The sequence below is a fragment of the Malania oleifera genome, chromosome 10, assembly GCF_029873635.1.
Source record: "Malania oleifera isolate guangnan ecotype guangnan chromosome 10, ASM2987363v1, whole genome shotgun sequence".
Taxonomy (NCBI): domain Eukaryota; kingdom Viridiplantae; phylum Streptophyta; class Magnoliopsida; order Santalales; family Ximeniaceae; genus Malania; species Malania oleifera.
Window position 1 is genome coordinate 49013153 of NC_080426.1, and position 16427 is coordinate 49029579.

Sequence of the window (16427 nt, forward strand, 5' to 3'; positions counted from 1 at the left end):
CATGCATATTATTTTCTGGGACGTTACAAGAAGTATACAAAGAAGTATAAAAAGGTATATAACAACATAAATTACTTTTTTTTTCATAAATTTCAAACTTATTCCTATACCTAACCACAATTATCTCAAAACACTCCTATAATTGTTCATAATATTTCAAAATGCTCTTATAATTATATTAAATTTATTCTCTAACTACTCATAATTATAACAAACTATTTCTTCAACTAATCATAACTATTCTAAACTACATTTATAATTTTTAAAAGCTATTTACAATAAATACTAAAATAGAAATTAAAATAAATTTTATCTCTTAATTCTTTTATAATTACCACAAAAAAAAAAATGGAGTCGTAAAAAACACGCATGTAATACTTGGAGTGCGTGTGGTGCGTGGCTATAGGTGTAGCGATAGGGTTTGTGTCAATGACAACCAAGTAAGCATTTAAAATGTGCTTCCACCATATGATCATATGATTCTTTACTTAGACTATGTCCTCCTCCTCCCCTCATTTCTTTATTTCGCAAACCCTTGGGGATTGGAGGGGTTGGTTGGAAAGCATTGGCCATCTCATTCTCACTCTTAAGTCTAGATAAGACAAATAAAGTTGGTAGGACAAACAAATGATTCCCTTCCTCCATCCTCAAAACCCATTTTGTCATATTTAGACTTAGCCATCACCATAATAATATATACGTTTTATTCTTGGAGGGCTAACCATATTATAATATGCGTTGTTTTGTCACTTAATATGGTTCTTAATAATAACAACAAGGAATATAATAATAATAAAAATAATAATCCATATTTATTTAGTTGAGGTTAAGCTAATGTTCTCCAAGTATTTGTAACCCCTCATTAGTCATCCCCCCTCTTTTTCAAATTTCTTCATTAGACAATCTAAGAAAGAATCACCATGCTATATATTTTTTTTTCCACATAATAATAATAATAATAACAACTATGATACCATTAAACATAAACTAAATCAACCTGAACTGTAAACGAAATCAAAGATATACCTATCCATACATACATGATAACTATGCAGCAGAAACCATAATTTATTCAACCTTATATACAATGCCAAAGTTGTACTCTAACAAAAAAGATACATATACATCCCAAAAATGGTCATAAATATCCTAGGGTCTTATCCCAAAAATCCATCATGGTCTCAACCCAACTACTTACCCTTTAGCTAAGATAGCACTAGCAGCCTCCTCTATTTCGGAGCTCGCTCCACTAGCCTATCTGGCTTTCCTAAAATGTTTGTATTCCTAGGGTAAGATACATCTTAGTAAGAGAGATAAACTAACATCAATGTGTGGCAACATGAGTATTATTGTATTATAAACATATACTGTTTAGGATAAACTGTATCTGATAGGTAAGGAAAATCTATACATAGTTTAACTGCATTTGACAAGTCAAGTAAAACTGTTCTATATAAATCTAAATAAATCATAAATCAACATAACATACTGTATCATACTAAATTTCTATATACATATAAATTATCTACTATATCTGTATATTACTGAAATTATACCCTGGATGGAAGGCTTCATGAATTAACCCCACATGATTCGGGTTGTGTGGCCCAAGGGCTGAACATAACCATGGCTGACTTACCAGGTTAAGTCAAACAAGACATAACTATGCACGATTGCCCACCTAACCTGGTCTGCCCATCTTGCTCTTCGCAACACTTCTCGGGTCAGCACAGAGTGGGTATCCTGCTCTCCGCAACACTTTGGCGCTAATCGGCCTCCGACCCAACACTTTTTGAATAGTGTGGTTGCACTGTCAGCTATCACCAACCTAGTCCGCCCATCCTACTCTCCGCAACACTTCTCAGGTCGGCACATAGGGGTTACACTGTCTGATCAGGCTAGTTAGTTACGATACCATGCTCATAACATACTTAGTCCATTAGGGTTCTACTACAGTATAATATATTTCATTAATAACAATAATAATATTATTTCATGATTTTGTGTAAAATCTGTCATAATAATAATATTTCTGAATATCTGTTATAAATATATCTAGTCACGACATCTAAGCCGACTGAATATCACAGCATCTATGCTGGCTGAATATCACAACATCTGCGCCGGCTAAATATCATAATATACTAAAAATATAATTTATGTAATGTTTATAATTTTTTTTCTAAAAACTATTGTCAATTCATGCTTGTACTAGTGAATTCATAAAATATTCTAACATACCATTATTTACAGTAAAATTTATACTCATGCCACACACGAGTGATTACTACTCTATAATATATTATTTAGCCCGGAAAAACATATTTTGCTGACAAAATAATATTAAATCTGTTTTCAAAGTTTCCTCAGTTCAACATCAGTATTCCCAAAAACTATACTAATTCATATATATACCTTTCTGAATCAAATATTGTATATTCTATGATTAATTTACTGAAAATATTTGATTTAATCTATCCCCTTACCTGACTTACTGAGAGGCCTGCAAACAACCCTAAGTCCCCCCCCCCACAGCGTTCGAAGCTCAAAACGCTGAAATTCACATTTCCCCAATTCAAACAACATCAACCCTAGAATTATTATCATTAAAAACATCTCCAGGTCCAAACACTCCATTAAATCAATTAAATATCAACATTTAACATCCTTACCTCGACTTTGGAGTGGTATCTGAAATGCCTAAATTGAAAATCTGCTCCAATTAAAACGCTAAGCATCGCTCCTAGGATTCCGTGGTAGCTTTTGATCGTCAATTCGGGTTATAATCAAATTGAAATCGTAGAGAGAAGGGAGAGGGTGTCGTAAGGTTCTGAGAGAGAGAGAGAGAGAGAGAGAGAGATTTTGTTTGTTTAAAATAAATGAAGCTCACAGCCCCCTTTAAAATAAGCACTGTAGACAAAACCGTCAACAGTTTTCTACACCCCTCACAAAACCGTCGATAGTTTGGGTATTTAATCCGCCCTTTTTACCGTTTTACCTGTAACCGACCCACAATAAATGCAAAATCGTCGATGGTTTTTCTAGTCTCCCACCAAACCGTTGATGGTTTGGTCTACACCAAACCAAAAACCTTCTTTTCTTTTACTTTCTCATTAATTCAATTTTTTGCATCTCTACAAGACCTTTGGATTTCATTTTTTCGTATTTTGTCCAAATAACATAAGGAAAATAAAACCCTGATAATAAAATTTACACACTAATTCCTTACATATTCATATAATTAATTATGAAATTAGATAAAAAATCTAATAATAAAAAATTTCAATATGAACCATATGACTTCAAAATTCAAACTAATTTTAATAATTACCCAAATTGATAATAACAATTTCACATTCATTATTTGAAGATTCTTATAAACATAAGATTAAATGCAACTCTAACCTCAACAATTTACACACAGCAAATTAAACATTCAAATAATCGTGAAATTTAATAAAAACATTCACATAAAAACTTCTCATTCAAACCTTCTTACTTCAAAATTAAAACTATATTTAATATGCACACAAATGGAAAATAAAATTTACATATAATGAAAAATTTCATATGCATTCAAAAATATAATATGCATTTATCATTTGTACAAACAAAATTTAACATTCATTCATCATTTATAAATGAAAAGTTCAAACATGAAAAAAGAAAAAAAAAAAACCTTTGGATTTTTCTGGTCTTTAACTCGCCCTTTTTACCATTTTACCTGTAACCGGCCCGCAGTAAATTCAAAACCGTTGATGGTTTTTCTGGTCTCCCGACGGTTTGGTTGACACCAAACCAAAAACCTTTTTTTCTTTCACTTTCTCATTAATTCAATTTTCTTCGTCTCTATAGGACCTTTGGATTTCATTTTGTTTGTATTTTGTTCAAATAACATAAGGAAAATAAAACCCTGATAATAAAATTTACACACTAATTCATTACATATTCATATAATTAATTATGAAATTAGATAAAAACTCTAATAATAAAAAATTTCAATATGAACCATATGACTTCAAAATTCAAGCCAATTTTAATAATTACCCAAATTGATAATAACAAATTTTCACATTCATTATTCGTAGATTCTTATAAACATAAGATTAAATGCAACTCTAACCTCAACAATTTACACACTGCAAATTAAACATTCAAATAATCATGAAATTTAATAAAAACACTCACATAAAAACTTCTCATTCAAACCTTCTTACTTCAAAATTAAAACTATATTTAATATGCACACAAATGGAAAATAAAATTTACATATAATGAAAATTTTCATATGCATTCAAAAATTTAATATGCATTTATCATTTGTACAAACAAAATTTAACCTTTATTCATCATTTATAAATGAAAAGTTCAAACACGAAAAAAAAAAAAACCGCTACCATGAATTTGAGAGTTCCACAATGATGCTTCAAATCACTAAATTGACTTTAACATGAACTAATTTAATATACAAAAATACCAATTTCTACTTCAAACTAATAAAAACTTTTTAGGATTTCAACTCAAATTTCATATTACAAGAAATTAGAGTTTTCAACAACGTTGAATGTGAGAGAACATACCTCATTTTTGTTGCTTTTATAATGCTCTCTCAACATTTACTTGTGCTTCGTAGGCAGAACATTCGTATTATACAATCTGAATCACATCGGTCACCAGCAAAATCCTTCAAAAAGTTGACTTTGTGTTGCCTCCCTCTTTGCTCTCGATTCTCCTTTTCGAAAATAGAGAAAGAGGAAGAAGAAGATGAAATATAACTTAGTAAAAAACGCTATTTGGTATGGTATCTTTTAATGACCATAGCACACTTGTGTTTTTATGTTTATATTAAGAAACGCTGGATTATTCAATGTCTTTTGTTTAAAAAATGCGGGATAGACAAGTATTTTTTTTTTCTTTTTTTAACGCATCAATTTGGCAAATATAATTTTGAAAATAAGTTTAATTAAAATAATATTAAATTCGGGGAAAAAAAAAAACTCAATATTAGAGCAGCGTTTGAATAACATTTTCTTACTATTGTCCAATGCAGTGAAGCAGCCATGTCGTTTCCTTCGTTCATTCATTCAGTCGCGGGTGGCACAGCAAAAAACACTGTCATCAAACGCTTCATTCATTCAGCCATGTCGTTTGCCTCACCGACTCCAATTTATTCATTCTTTAGTTCATTCAAGCATTGGTCACAAAATCAGTATTCGCGAACCCTCACCCCTCCTCCTCAGAAATGGTCATCTACTCCACCCTCTCATCAAACGCTTCTCGCATGATCCGACGCGCCTCACTCCTGAACCACCTCAGGTGCATAAGCAATGTCCCTCAAAACACTGTCTACGGTGGACCCAAGCTCCAGAACCCATCTCAGCGAGTGACCCTCACCCACCTCAGGCAGATGTACCGCAGGGGCCAGCCCATCGCCGTCGTCACCGCCTACGACAACCCCTCCGCGGTCCACCTCGACACCGCCGGCATCCACATCTGCGTCGTCGGAGACTCCGCCGCGATGGTCGTCCACGGCCACGACACCACTCTCCCCATTACCCTCGACGAGATGCTCGTTCATTGCCGCGCCGTCGCCCGCGGCACCAATAACCCCCTCCTCGTCGGCGATCTTCCGTTCGGCACCTACGAGTCAAGCTCTCAGCAGGTATTGTTCAAATATTTAAAATTGTTCACAACAGTTTTTTTTTTCTTTTTTTTCCCCGATTTAGATGTGGATCGTGACCATTTTTATTTTACTTTTTATTTTTTTTTTTCCAATTTGCTACTTTTGATAAAGGATGTATTAGACCCTTTTGTTCTGCTCTTTGGCAGAATATTCAATTGTACGAATCATTCCCAAGTTCTTTTTAAATTCTTAGAATACTTTAGACATCCATGCCTGTTCAATTAAGATTTTCTAGTTTTGATCTTACTGATTCGAGTTCGGGTTAAAATGTTCAACGGTGGTTGATGTGTTGCAGTTTGGATTTTGACCAGGCAGTTGATACTGCGGTTAGGATTCTGAAGGAAGGAGGATTGGACGCAATAAAATTGGAAGGAGGTTCGCCTTCAAGAATCACGGCAGCAAAAGCTATTTTTGATGCTGGTGTTGCAGTCATGGGGCATGTGGGACTTACTGCTCAGGCTATTAGTGTTCTTGGGGGATTTAGACCTCAGGGGAAAAATGTTGCTAGTGCTGTCAAGGTCTCTCTCTCTTTCCAGATAGAGGCACAAGCATCTATATCTTTGCTTGCTTCGCCTTCTTGTTAAATTGAATTGGTTTGCCCTGTGCGGGTTGCGGAGACTGCACTAGCATTGCAGGAAGCTGGGTGTTTCTCTGTTGTACTGGAATGTGTGCCGCCAGCTGTGGCTGCTGCTGTGACTTCTGCTATTCAAATCCCCACCATTGGCATCGGAGCTGGGCCTTTCTGCAGTGGACAGGTTTGTGTATTTAGTTCTCTCTGTTCTTTCTAACGGGAATAGAAGAATATTGTTGATTTGAATTTCATTATATATTGGATTGATAGCTGTATGAATGATCATATATATTTACAAGAAGTGCTTTTATATTTTTTTACTGTAAATAAGCCTTAATTTTTTAGTTTCACATTGTTATTTTTATGGATTCTATACATAGTGCTACTGCCATTGTGTTCTTGAAATTTGCGTTGTTATATTGTTAAGATTGCTCCTTTGTGACCGATAGATCACGGGTTCGAATCCAAGGAAACAGCCTCTCTGAATAAAAAGTAGGGGTAAGGCTACAACACTGTGACGACCCTCCCCTATCCTCGCATGGCAGAGAGCATGCGGCCCAGGGACGGCCTTGTACTGTTACAAGAGTTCATGCTCAGTGGTTCATTGAATAAGGTCTAGTTGTTTATATATTTTTGTTATTTTTATGGATTCTACACATTGTAGTTTTTCTTTGAGAAGTACCCAAATTACTGCTTGTTAGTGAGTGGCTAGAAGGATGGTTTAACAGTGTTCAGCTCCAATCCAAAAAGTTGGACTAGGTTCTTCAGTAGCTCAGTGGTTCATTGAGAAATGTCGTGAAAATCATGTCCTAGTAGTACCTCTGTGAAATTCATGACCTGTAGTTGGTCTCCGAGTGAACACGTTGTCTGAACCAATGATGATTCTGAAACCTAAGGTGTAGTCCGAAGAGGGAGGGTGAATTGAGTTATTTAAAAATTCCTTAAATCTTTTTTAAAAGTTCTTGTCCCTTTTTGCAATCTTTTAAGAATTTCTTGTATTTTTGTTAATTGGGCAATCCACACAAACTCTTACATCCACAATCAATGAATTAACTTTTCAAGTAAAACAACCATTCTATAAGAAATCAAGTTGCAATATTTAGCGGCTCTGTATATGAAAGTTCAATTCCTGTAGTTGGCTTTTGAATTTGAATATTTAAAATAACATCTAATAACTTTTACAATATTAGAATTTAAATAAACCTTCAGCTAATAGGTTTTGGGATGTTAACCAATCAACGTACTTCGTTTCGGTTTTTGTAAAATATCAATTAACCAACGTACTCCCTTTCGGTTTCCGCAAGCCCATGAAAAATTTAGGATTTGGGTTTACATAATTTCTAATACGTGTTACTTTTATAATTCAAAGTACTAACCATCCACGCATGTTATATCATTGCTAAAATTAAAAGAGAGTAAGGGAAAGAGAGTGACACCACCACTTTTACGAGGTTCGGCTGATACCCAGCCTACATCCTCGCCTTAGGTCAACCGCCTAAAGAGTTCACTATACCTTGTTCCTTCCAGGTGGAATAAAAACCTTTACACACTCCTTCAGTAGGCTAGAACCCGCCTCTGCAAACGATATACCCTCGTTTGGTCACTCTTTTACTTAGGCTAGAGCAGCACCTCTCTAAGCGATATCCCCTCGCCTATCCAACAATCCAACAAACCTGGAATCGTCATAATCTACAAGAGTACAAGATAAATTCTGCATACAAAAATACTCTCAAAATTCAGAACAGGTTGTACAAATTAATTTCTAAATCGTACTTCAAAAACCAAAATTAAATAGAAAATATGAAGTTTTAAAAGTTTAGAAGTCACCGATGGTTCTTAAAAAAAATTTGAATGCAACTCGGAACCAAGCTTTTGATTTTTCAATCCACCAAAATCATAAAGATTTTCTCCAGCAAAATGATGTGAGCAAGAAGAACTTAAGGAGAATTTCAGTGTAAGGATAGCTTCAGCGTATAGCTCATTTGCTCTTTTTGCTTACTTTGCTTGTACATTTTTCATTGCTTAAATGAGATATTTATAGACTGTTTCAAAGAAGAGTTTCCTCATTTAATTAGGTAACTTTTCAAAAAGTATTAAATTATAGAATAAATTTTGAAATTCAAAATTTTGACAATCTTCCCGTTGAGTATTAAAGATCTATTCTGAGTGGCAGTCGCCTGCCATGACCTGGCACTTGCCTGCCATAATGAAAACTAGACAACTAGAAGGTTGGCAGTCACCTATCAAGACACAGGCAGTTGCTTGGCTTTACCACTTAGGCGCCTGACAATGCTTAGACAGTCGTCTGGCACCCTACTGCCTCCCAAGTTTACTTCTTCTAAAACTTGGCACTCGCTTGGCTCTCAGTCTTTCCCTTATATTCTTTGAAAACTTTTCTTCCTTTGAGACCTTTGTTATTTTGATTTCAAAAACATATTTTAAGGTCTTTAAAAAAAGTGTGTTTCGTAGTTTCTTTTGATTTATAAGAGTTTCACATATCTAGATGGTAATGGCTTTGAAATACTTACAACAATCCTTCTAATCATGGTCTCCTTAATCATTAAGTCCTTTAGCCTCCTTCAACCTCTTGAGGTTCACTTTTGACTTTAAGATTTGCTTGGCCTTTAACCTCTTCATTTGTCATTCATTACTTTAATATTTTGAGGAGCTTCAACTAAATTGACATTGATCTTCGGCTTATCAACCGTGAGTGTCCTTTTACCTAGATCTGAAGTCAAATCACTCAACATTACATGTTAAAGCATTCTTCATTTTATTATCATCAAAATATATAAGATTGACAAGCTCAGTTAGGCAAACAATCTCCCCTTTTTGATGATGACAAATGAGGAGCAAAAAATATGAATAAGTGTTAAAAAATATCTCCCCATTACGACTAGCATTATTCTACTCCCCCTTACAATAAGAATAATTTTAATAATTTGTAGATTCAAGACCAATCTTGCTCATTGCTCAATTCTTCATTCTTATCATGCTCAACATGCTCAAATATGATTTTTCACTATCATGCCATCATGCTCAACATGCTCAAATATGATTTTTCAATATCATGCTCAACATGCTCAAAAATCAATATCATGCTCTCAATCATGCCAAAATTTTTGCTCAAATACTACTCCCCTTTTGACATCAATCAAAAAGGGTAAATATTCAAATGAATATATGATCACACACTTCTCAATCATGTTAAAATTCAATATCATATTTCATGTTGGGCATTCTTATTTCATATGTGTTGTGACATCTTTGAATCATGCATATGGTGCCCAACATTCCTATTTGTGAAAAAAAAAAATACTTTAAAAAAATTACTGAAAAGTAAGGTGTAGTCCTAAGAGGGGAGGGGGGGGGGTGAATTTGGATTTAAAAAAAAAATTATTCCCCTTTAAGAATTCTTAACCTTCTTTTATTTCATTAAGCTAATTCTTGACTTGTTTGTTTAATTATTTAATCACTCAAAAACTTAGTTCTTTTAATTCAATCAATCAACACAACTATGTAAACAACCAAGCAACCAAATCAATCATTCAAGCAACCAAGCCAATCATCCACAATTTGAAAACAAACAGCCAAATGATTTGCCAAGCACAAGTTACCTAAAGCACAATTTAGATTGATGGAAATTTTCAAGATTTAACACTCTTTGAAATATAAACACAAACTACTCAATATCAAATTTTAAACCATTCAATCATAATATAGCTTTTGTTGTCAGCCTTGGGTATAAATTTGAATTAATCTCTATAGTGAATGATAATTTGTGTTTGCTGATGTGAAGCCTTGTATTAATTGATTTGCTTAATATGATATGTAATATAAAATCCAACACAGTATTTAGAGTCTTCCCAATATTCAAAATTCAAATAAACTCTCATTTAATTTATCTTTGGGATGTTTAACCAATTAACATACTCCCGTATAGTTTCCACAAGATATGGTATAACAAACGTACTCCCTTTCGGTTTTCGCAACTCAAATCAAAATTAAACTTTAAGTTTACTTGATTCCCAAATATATGTAATATATACGATTTTCAATTTAAACCATCCACACAATTTAAATATGTACTGAAAATAAAGAGTAGGGAAAGAAAGAGTGAGACAGAGATTTTTACGAGGTTCAGCTTATACCCAGCCTACGTCCTTACCTTTGGCAAACCACCAAGAGATTGACTAAACATGTTCCTTTGACGGGTGGAAGAATACCTTTACAACACTACTTGGTTAAGGTTAGAGCTTGGCTTCTCCAAACAATATCCCCTCATCTGGTCATTCCTTAACTAGGTTAGAGCCCGCCTCACTGAGCAAAACCCCCTTGCTTAGCCAACAATCTAAAAAATCCTTAGAATTTTCAATCTACAAGAAATATATCAAATAGATGCGTACAAATAATTTGCTCCTCAAAGAGCTGATTAGTACAATAATTCAGAACTATATACTTCAAAGTAAATAACAATATGAAATTTAACTTGAAGCTTAATGAAGTATATCACCGATTAATTCTTTCAATGATTGAAAGATTTAAAATTTGTAGCACAATTCCAGTGGAAGAAGATCAACAAAAACTCAGTTGAATTCGTGCAAGTTGAGAGCAAGAGAGAGCCTTAAAAATTTGAGACCAATTGAGAGAGATTTTGAATTTTTGCTGAATTCAATTCTTGGTTCATTGATTAAATGATCTTTGGGGCTTATTCATAGACTTGAAAAGGTATATAACTTGATCCCCAAGTGACTTGGAGTATTCCCCAAGTTTTCACAAAGTTTGAGCCCCAAGCAACCTCATTTAAAAAATTTGACAGTTATGAAAAATTCAAAACAGCCGCGTGACAGATGATTATCCATTTTTGGTAGTCGTCTATCTAGTTAAACCAAAGGGAAAGTAAGGTGGTAGTTGGCTATCCAAACACGGACAGACGCTTCGAAGTGCACTGGCAGTCGGCTGTCCAGTTCTTGACAGTCGTCTGTCAAGCTATCAACTTCAAGCACCCTTCAGTCTTTTGATCATAACTTTTTTTGTGTAACTCAAAATTTTGACGAGCTTGGTGTCAAAAGAAAGCTAATAGAACATCATACAACTTTTATGTTTAACACATTTTCAAATAAAGAGTGTTTGATAGAGAAAAATGCACCTCAATTCGGATGTAGAAAAATTGACAATATATGGAAAATCCTCTTTTTGGTGCTTTTCATTCCAAAAATAATTTTGACATTTTTGAAACAATTTTTGACCTTATAAAAATATTTTCCAAATATGTTCAAAGGTAACTAGGTCCAATAAATTAATCTAAGAGTTTCATGCATCCATATTGAAATTATTTGAAGTACTTACATGAAATTTCCTATAGACTCTTTCAAATTTTCAATTCTTGAATTCCTTGAGGTCTTTATACTTGCTTCATCTTTCTTTGAGCTTTCATAAAGTTCTCTTTATTCCTCATGCTCTCATGATCTTCAAGTTTTATCTTTAAATCTATTTTTGAATCCATGTTTTAAGCTTCATATTAATCATACTTCTTTGAAATATAAGCTTTCATGAATCTTTGTGAACACATGACATTGCATTTATCATAGAATCCTGAAATGACAACACTTAACCAACTATGTTAAGTTCTACTTGTTTGTTAGCATCAAAACAAGATGTTAAACATTGTAAGGCCAAAAATCTCCTTATTTTTTACGATAACAAACAAGAAGTAAAAATTGGAGTGAGCTTTAAAAAGACTCCGCCTTTCAATAAGCATCATCTTAACAATATTTGTAAGATCAATATCAATTTCAAAACCTCTTTTACAATCATGCTCATCACTATCAAATATTTTTCCTTTTGATATATATTATGTTCATGCTCAATTTTTGTAACTTGCAATACTATGCTCAATTTTTGCTTTAAAACTTCTCCCCCTTTTGACATCCATCAAAAAGGAAAAAAAAAATGATTAAGTTCAAGTAAAATCATATGTTGAGCATATCATCAAACATGCGTATCAAACATATGAACACACTCAATTTATTATTTTTCAATATAGCATGTGAAGTGTGTTATAACATTCAAGTATATGATTTGTAACTTCATTATTAACAGCTTTTTCCTTTAGACAATATTCAAGATTTCAATTGTTGATTTTATGATACCGATTTAAAATTGAATTCATGATATCTATTTAAAATTCATGATACCAATTGAAAATTTAATTCATGATACCAATTGAGCTTTTTTTTTTTTTTGAAAATTCTCTGAATTGATTAATAGGGAAATAATCATAATATAAGCAATATGACATAACACTCCCCTTAAATTCAATACATTCAGTTTTTTTATCAATTTTGCTTTCATCATCCTATATTTCAAAACATTGATTCACATTATGTATCAAAAATCAATATTATGCTCATATCATCAATGCTATGCTCATAGATATAATTATTCTTGTCATGCTTAAAAACAAACTGAACTTTTAGATTGTGATACCAATTAAAATTTTTAAAATGTGATACCAAAAATATTCATGGATACCAAAGACTTTATAGATACCAAAGTCATTATCACATTATACACAACACATGGATACCAATATAACCTTTATATCTCTCATATCTCATGGATATCAATATAAAAAGCAGCAAGTCTATCTATGTAATTCATCAATAGCATGCATGATCAAGAATTAATCTCATATCAAAATTCATGCTTATACTCAATAATCTCATGCTCAAATTTTCAACATAGTGAGCTATAAATTTTCAATATAAGCATATCATGTAGCATATCATATAGGCATGTAAACATATAGCATCTCATATAGGCATTCATTCTCAAACTTATCTTAAACTCATCTTTAAGTTTTTCTATTTTAACTAGTTTGTTTGTTAATCATGAATTAAGTTACTTTCTCAATTTTTAAAGGGAATGACTTAATCCATGGAGTTTTTCATTTATAAATTAGTCTATCATCTCCGTACCCATACTTTCTTGGGTCCGATTGGCTTCATAAAGGATGTTTTTTTAACTCTCCATATTTGTTTAGTTTTCACACCTTTTCTCTTAAATGGACATTCAAACTTTATATGCCATTTTTTCTTACATTGATGGCATATGGTGTTAGTGTAAGCATTAAAGGATGTGCTTGCATTATCTTTGGAGGCTTTTGAGAAATAACCCATGTAAAGATTCCTTTTTTTTTTTTTTTTTTCAATTCCATTAAATCCAATATTTTCTTTGTTTAGAAACATTCTTTGGGAGCCTACCATTTTGTCAAAGTTTTTTTTTTTTTCCTTTTGTAAAGTTATAAATGATATTTTCTTTATCTTCAATTTGATTCTTGAGATCATTTATCTCTTTATCTTTCTTGTCATCAACCTTCTTTTGTGATTTCTCTAATTCTAGAGATAATTTTCTGATTTTATCCTCTAATGTAGAAATATATATATCTTTCTCATATACCGTAAAGGATAGGGATCGAAGGTCTTCTATCATTTTTTTATTCTTGCATTCTAATTCTTTGATTTTCAAGTCTTTTTCCTTTTCAGCAAGATTTTTGGATTCTAACTCCTTTGTCATAGCTTCATTCTTACTTTCTATTTTCTTGATTTTTGAATCCTTTTTTCTTTCAGCATTTCTAAGAGATTCTAGTTCTTTCATCATTCCTTCATTCTTGTTTTTTAATGATGTGTTTTGTTTGGTTAATTTAATTAGCATATTATATACTTTGAATAAATCATTTTGTAATTCATCATAAGATGACATACACTCATCACTGGATTTAGCACTGCAAGAATTATTTGAAGATTTAGATGAGGAGCTTTCCTCATCGTCCCAAGCCATAAAGCACGTATAAGTAACCTCTTGGTCCCTTGATTCATTTTCCAAACTGCTTGTACTCATCATATCCCAAGTAGTGGCTTTTATGGCCTTTGTCTTTTTTTTCTTAGACTATTTCTTAAGTAGAGGACATTTCGGTTTTAAATGTCCAGTTTTGTTGCAATTATAGCATGTAGGAGTTTTACTTTTAGATTTCTTTTTGCTAATTTCTTCTTCTTCTTCATCTGATTCGGAGTCTTGGTTTTTTCTTTTAAATTTGTTCCTCCTTCTTAGTATCCTTGCTAGCTTTTTAGATATGAAGGCTTCTTCATCTTCATCCATTTCACTACTTGAGTTTTCTTTTAAAGCTTTAAAGACTATTGATTCTTGGGCTTTGGTTTTTCCACTCTTTTCATTTATTGCCATTTCGTATGTGAGGAGAAAACCTATAAGTTCATCTAAGGAAGTGGTTTTCAAATTTCTTCCTTACGTTATGATAGTGGCTTTTGGTTCCCATTTTGGTGGCAGCCCTCTAAGAATTTTCGTAATCATCTCATAAGTAGTGTAGGTTTTTCCTAGTGCATTTAGGGAATTTATTATGTGAGTGAACCTTGAAAAACATATTAGTTATGGATTCATCTAGGTCATCCTAAAAGCTTCATATTCACTCGTAAGCATATCGATCTTATTATCCCTAACATCTATAGTGCCTTCGTAGGTGACTTCTAGCTTGTCCCATATTTCTTTAGCTGATTTACAAGCCATTATTCTATTAAATTCATTGGCATCTAAAGCACAATATAGAGCATTCATAGCATAGAATTTATTTGCAACATTTTATAATCTCTTTCAGTCATGTCTTTCTTTTTCTTAGGTATTTGTTTTCCATCTACTAATATGGTAGGAATTAGATCACCATCCATGACAACCTCCCAAACTTTCCAATCCATGGTTTGAAGGTATATTTGCATTCCCTTTTTCCAAAATGTATAGTTGTGTCCACAAATGATTGGTGGCCTAGTTGAAGATTGTCCCTCTCTAAAGGAAGCTACGCCCAAGTTAGCCATTAACATTTTTTTATAACTACTAATTAAGTTTTTCTATAACCCTGCTCTGATACCAATTGAAAAGTAATGTGTAGTCCAAAAGGGGGGGAAAGGTGAATTGGGATTTAAAAAAATTTTATTCCCCTTTAAGAATCCTTAACCGTCTTTTATTTCATTGAGCTAATTCTTGACTTGTTTGTTTAATTCTTTAATCACTCAAGAACTTAGTTCTTTTAATTCAATCAATCAACACAACTATGTAAGCAACCAAGCAACCAAACCAATCATTCAAGTAATCCAGCCAATCATTTACAATTTGAAAAAAAACAACCAAATGATTTTCCAAACACAAGTTACCTGCAACACAATTTAGATTGATGGAAATTTGCAAGATTCAACACTCTTTGAAATATAAACACAAACTACTTGATATCAAATTTTAAACCATTCAATCATAATATAGCTTTTGTTGTCAGCTCTGGATATAAATTTGAATTAAGCCCTGTAGTGAATGATAATTTGTGTTTGCTGATATGAAGCCTTGTACTAATTGATTTGCTTAGTATGATACGTAATATAAAATCCAACACAATATTCACACTCTTCTCAATATTCAAAATTCAAATAAACTCTCAGTTAATTTATCTTTGCGCTGTTTAACTAAGTAATGTATTTTTTGTATGGTTTCTGCAACATATGGTTTAACCAACGTACTCTCTTTTTGTTTCTGCAACCAAAATCAAAATTAAACTTTAAGTTTACTTGATTCCCAATTATACGTAGTATATATGATTTTCAATTTAAACCATCCATGCAATTTAAATATGTACTGAAAATAAAGAGTTGGGAAAGAAAGAGTGAGACGGAGATTTTTACGAGGTTCAGCTTATACCCAGCCTACGTCCTCACCTTTGGAAAACCACCAAAGGATTCACTAAACCTGTTCCTTTGACGGGCGGAAGAATACCTTTACAACACTACTTGGTTAAGACTAGAGTCTGCCTTCTCCAAACGATATCCCCTTGTTCGGTCACTCCTTAACTAGGCTAGAGCCCGCCTCTCTAAGCAATATCCCCTTGCTTAGCCAACGATCCAAACAATCCTTGGAATCATTAATCTACAAGAAATAATCAAATAAATGCGTACAAATAATTTGCTCCTCAAAGAGCTGATTAGTTCAACAATTCAGAACTATATACTTCAAAGTAAATAACAATATGAAATTTAACTTGAAGCTTAATGAAGTATATCACTGATTACGCGTTAAAACCGCGTAATTGGGCATTGTTATCCGGGCTTTACGGTTTAT

General features: G+C 32.9%; 1 protein-coding gene across 1 annotated transcript in view; it reads left to right on the forward strand.

Annotated features, from left to right (window-relative positions):
• Positions 1–5152: 5152 nt before the first annotated feature.
• LOC131166672 (3-methyl-2-oxobutanoate hydroxymethyltransferase 1, mitochondrial-like) overlaps positions 5153–16427 on the forward strand; it is a 30798-nt gene continuing 19523 nt past the window's right edge. The window contains exons 1-3 of the mRNA XM_058125248.1: positions 5153–5662; positions 5995–6225; positions 6301–6438. Of these exons, the coding sequence (XP_057981231.1) occupies positions 5243–5662; positions 5995–6225; positions 6301–6438 (789 nt within the window). The 5' untranslated portion in view covers positions 5153–5242. The remainder of the gene's footprint in view (positions 5663–5994; positions 6226–6300; positions 6439–16427) is intronic.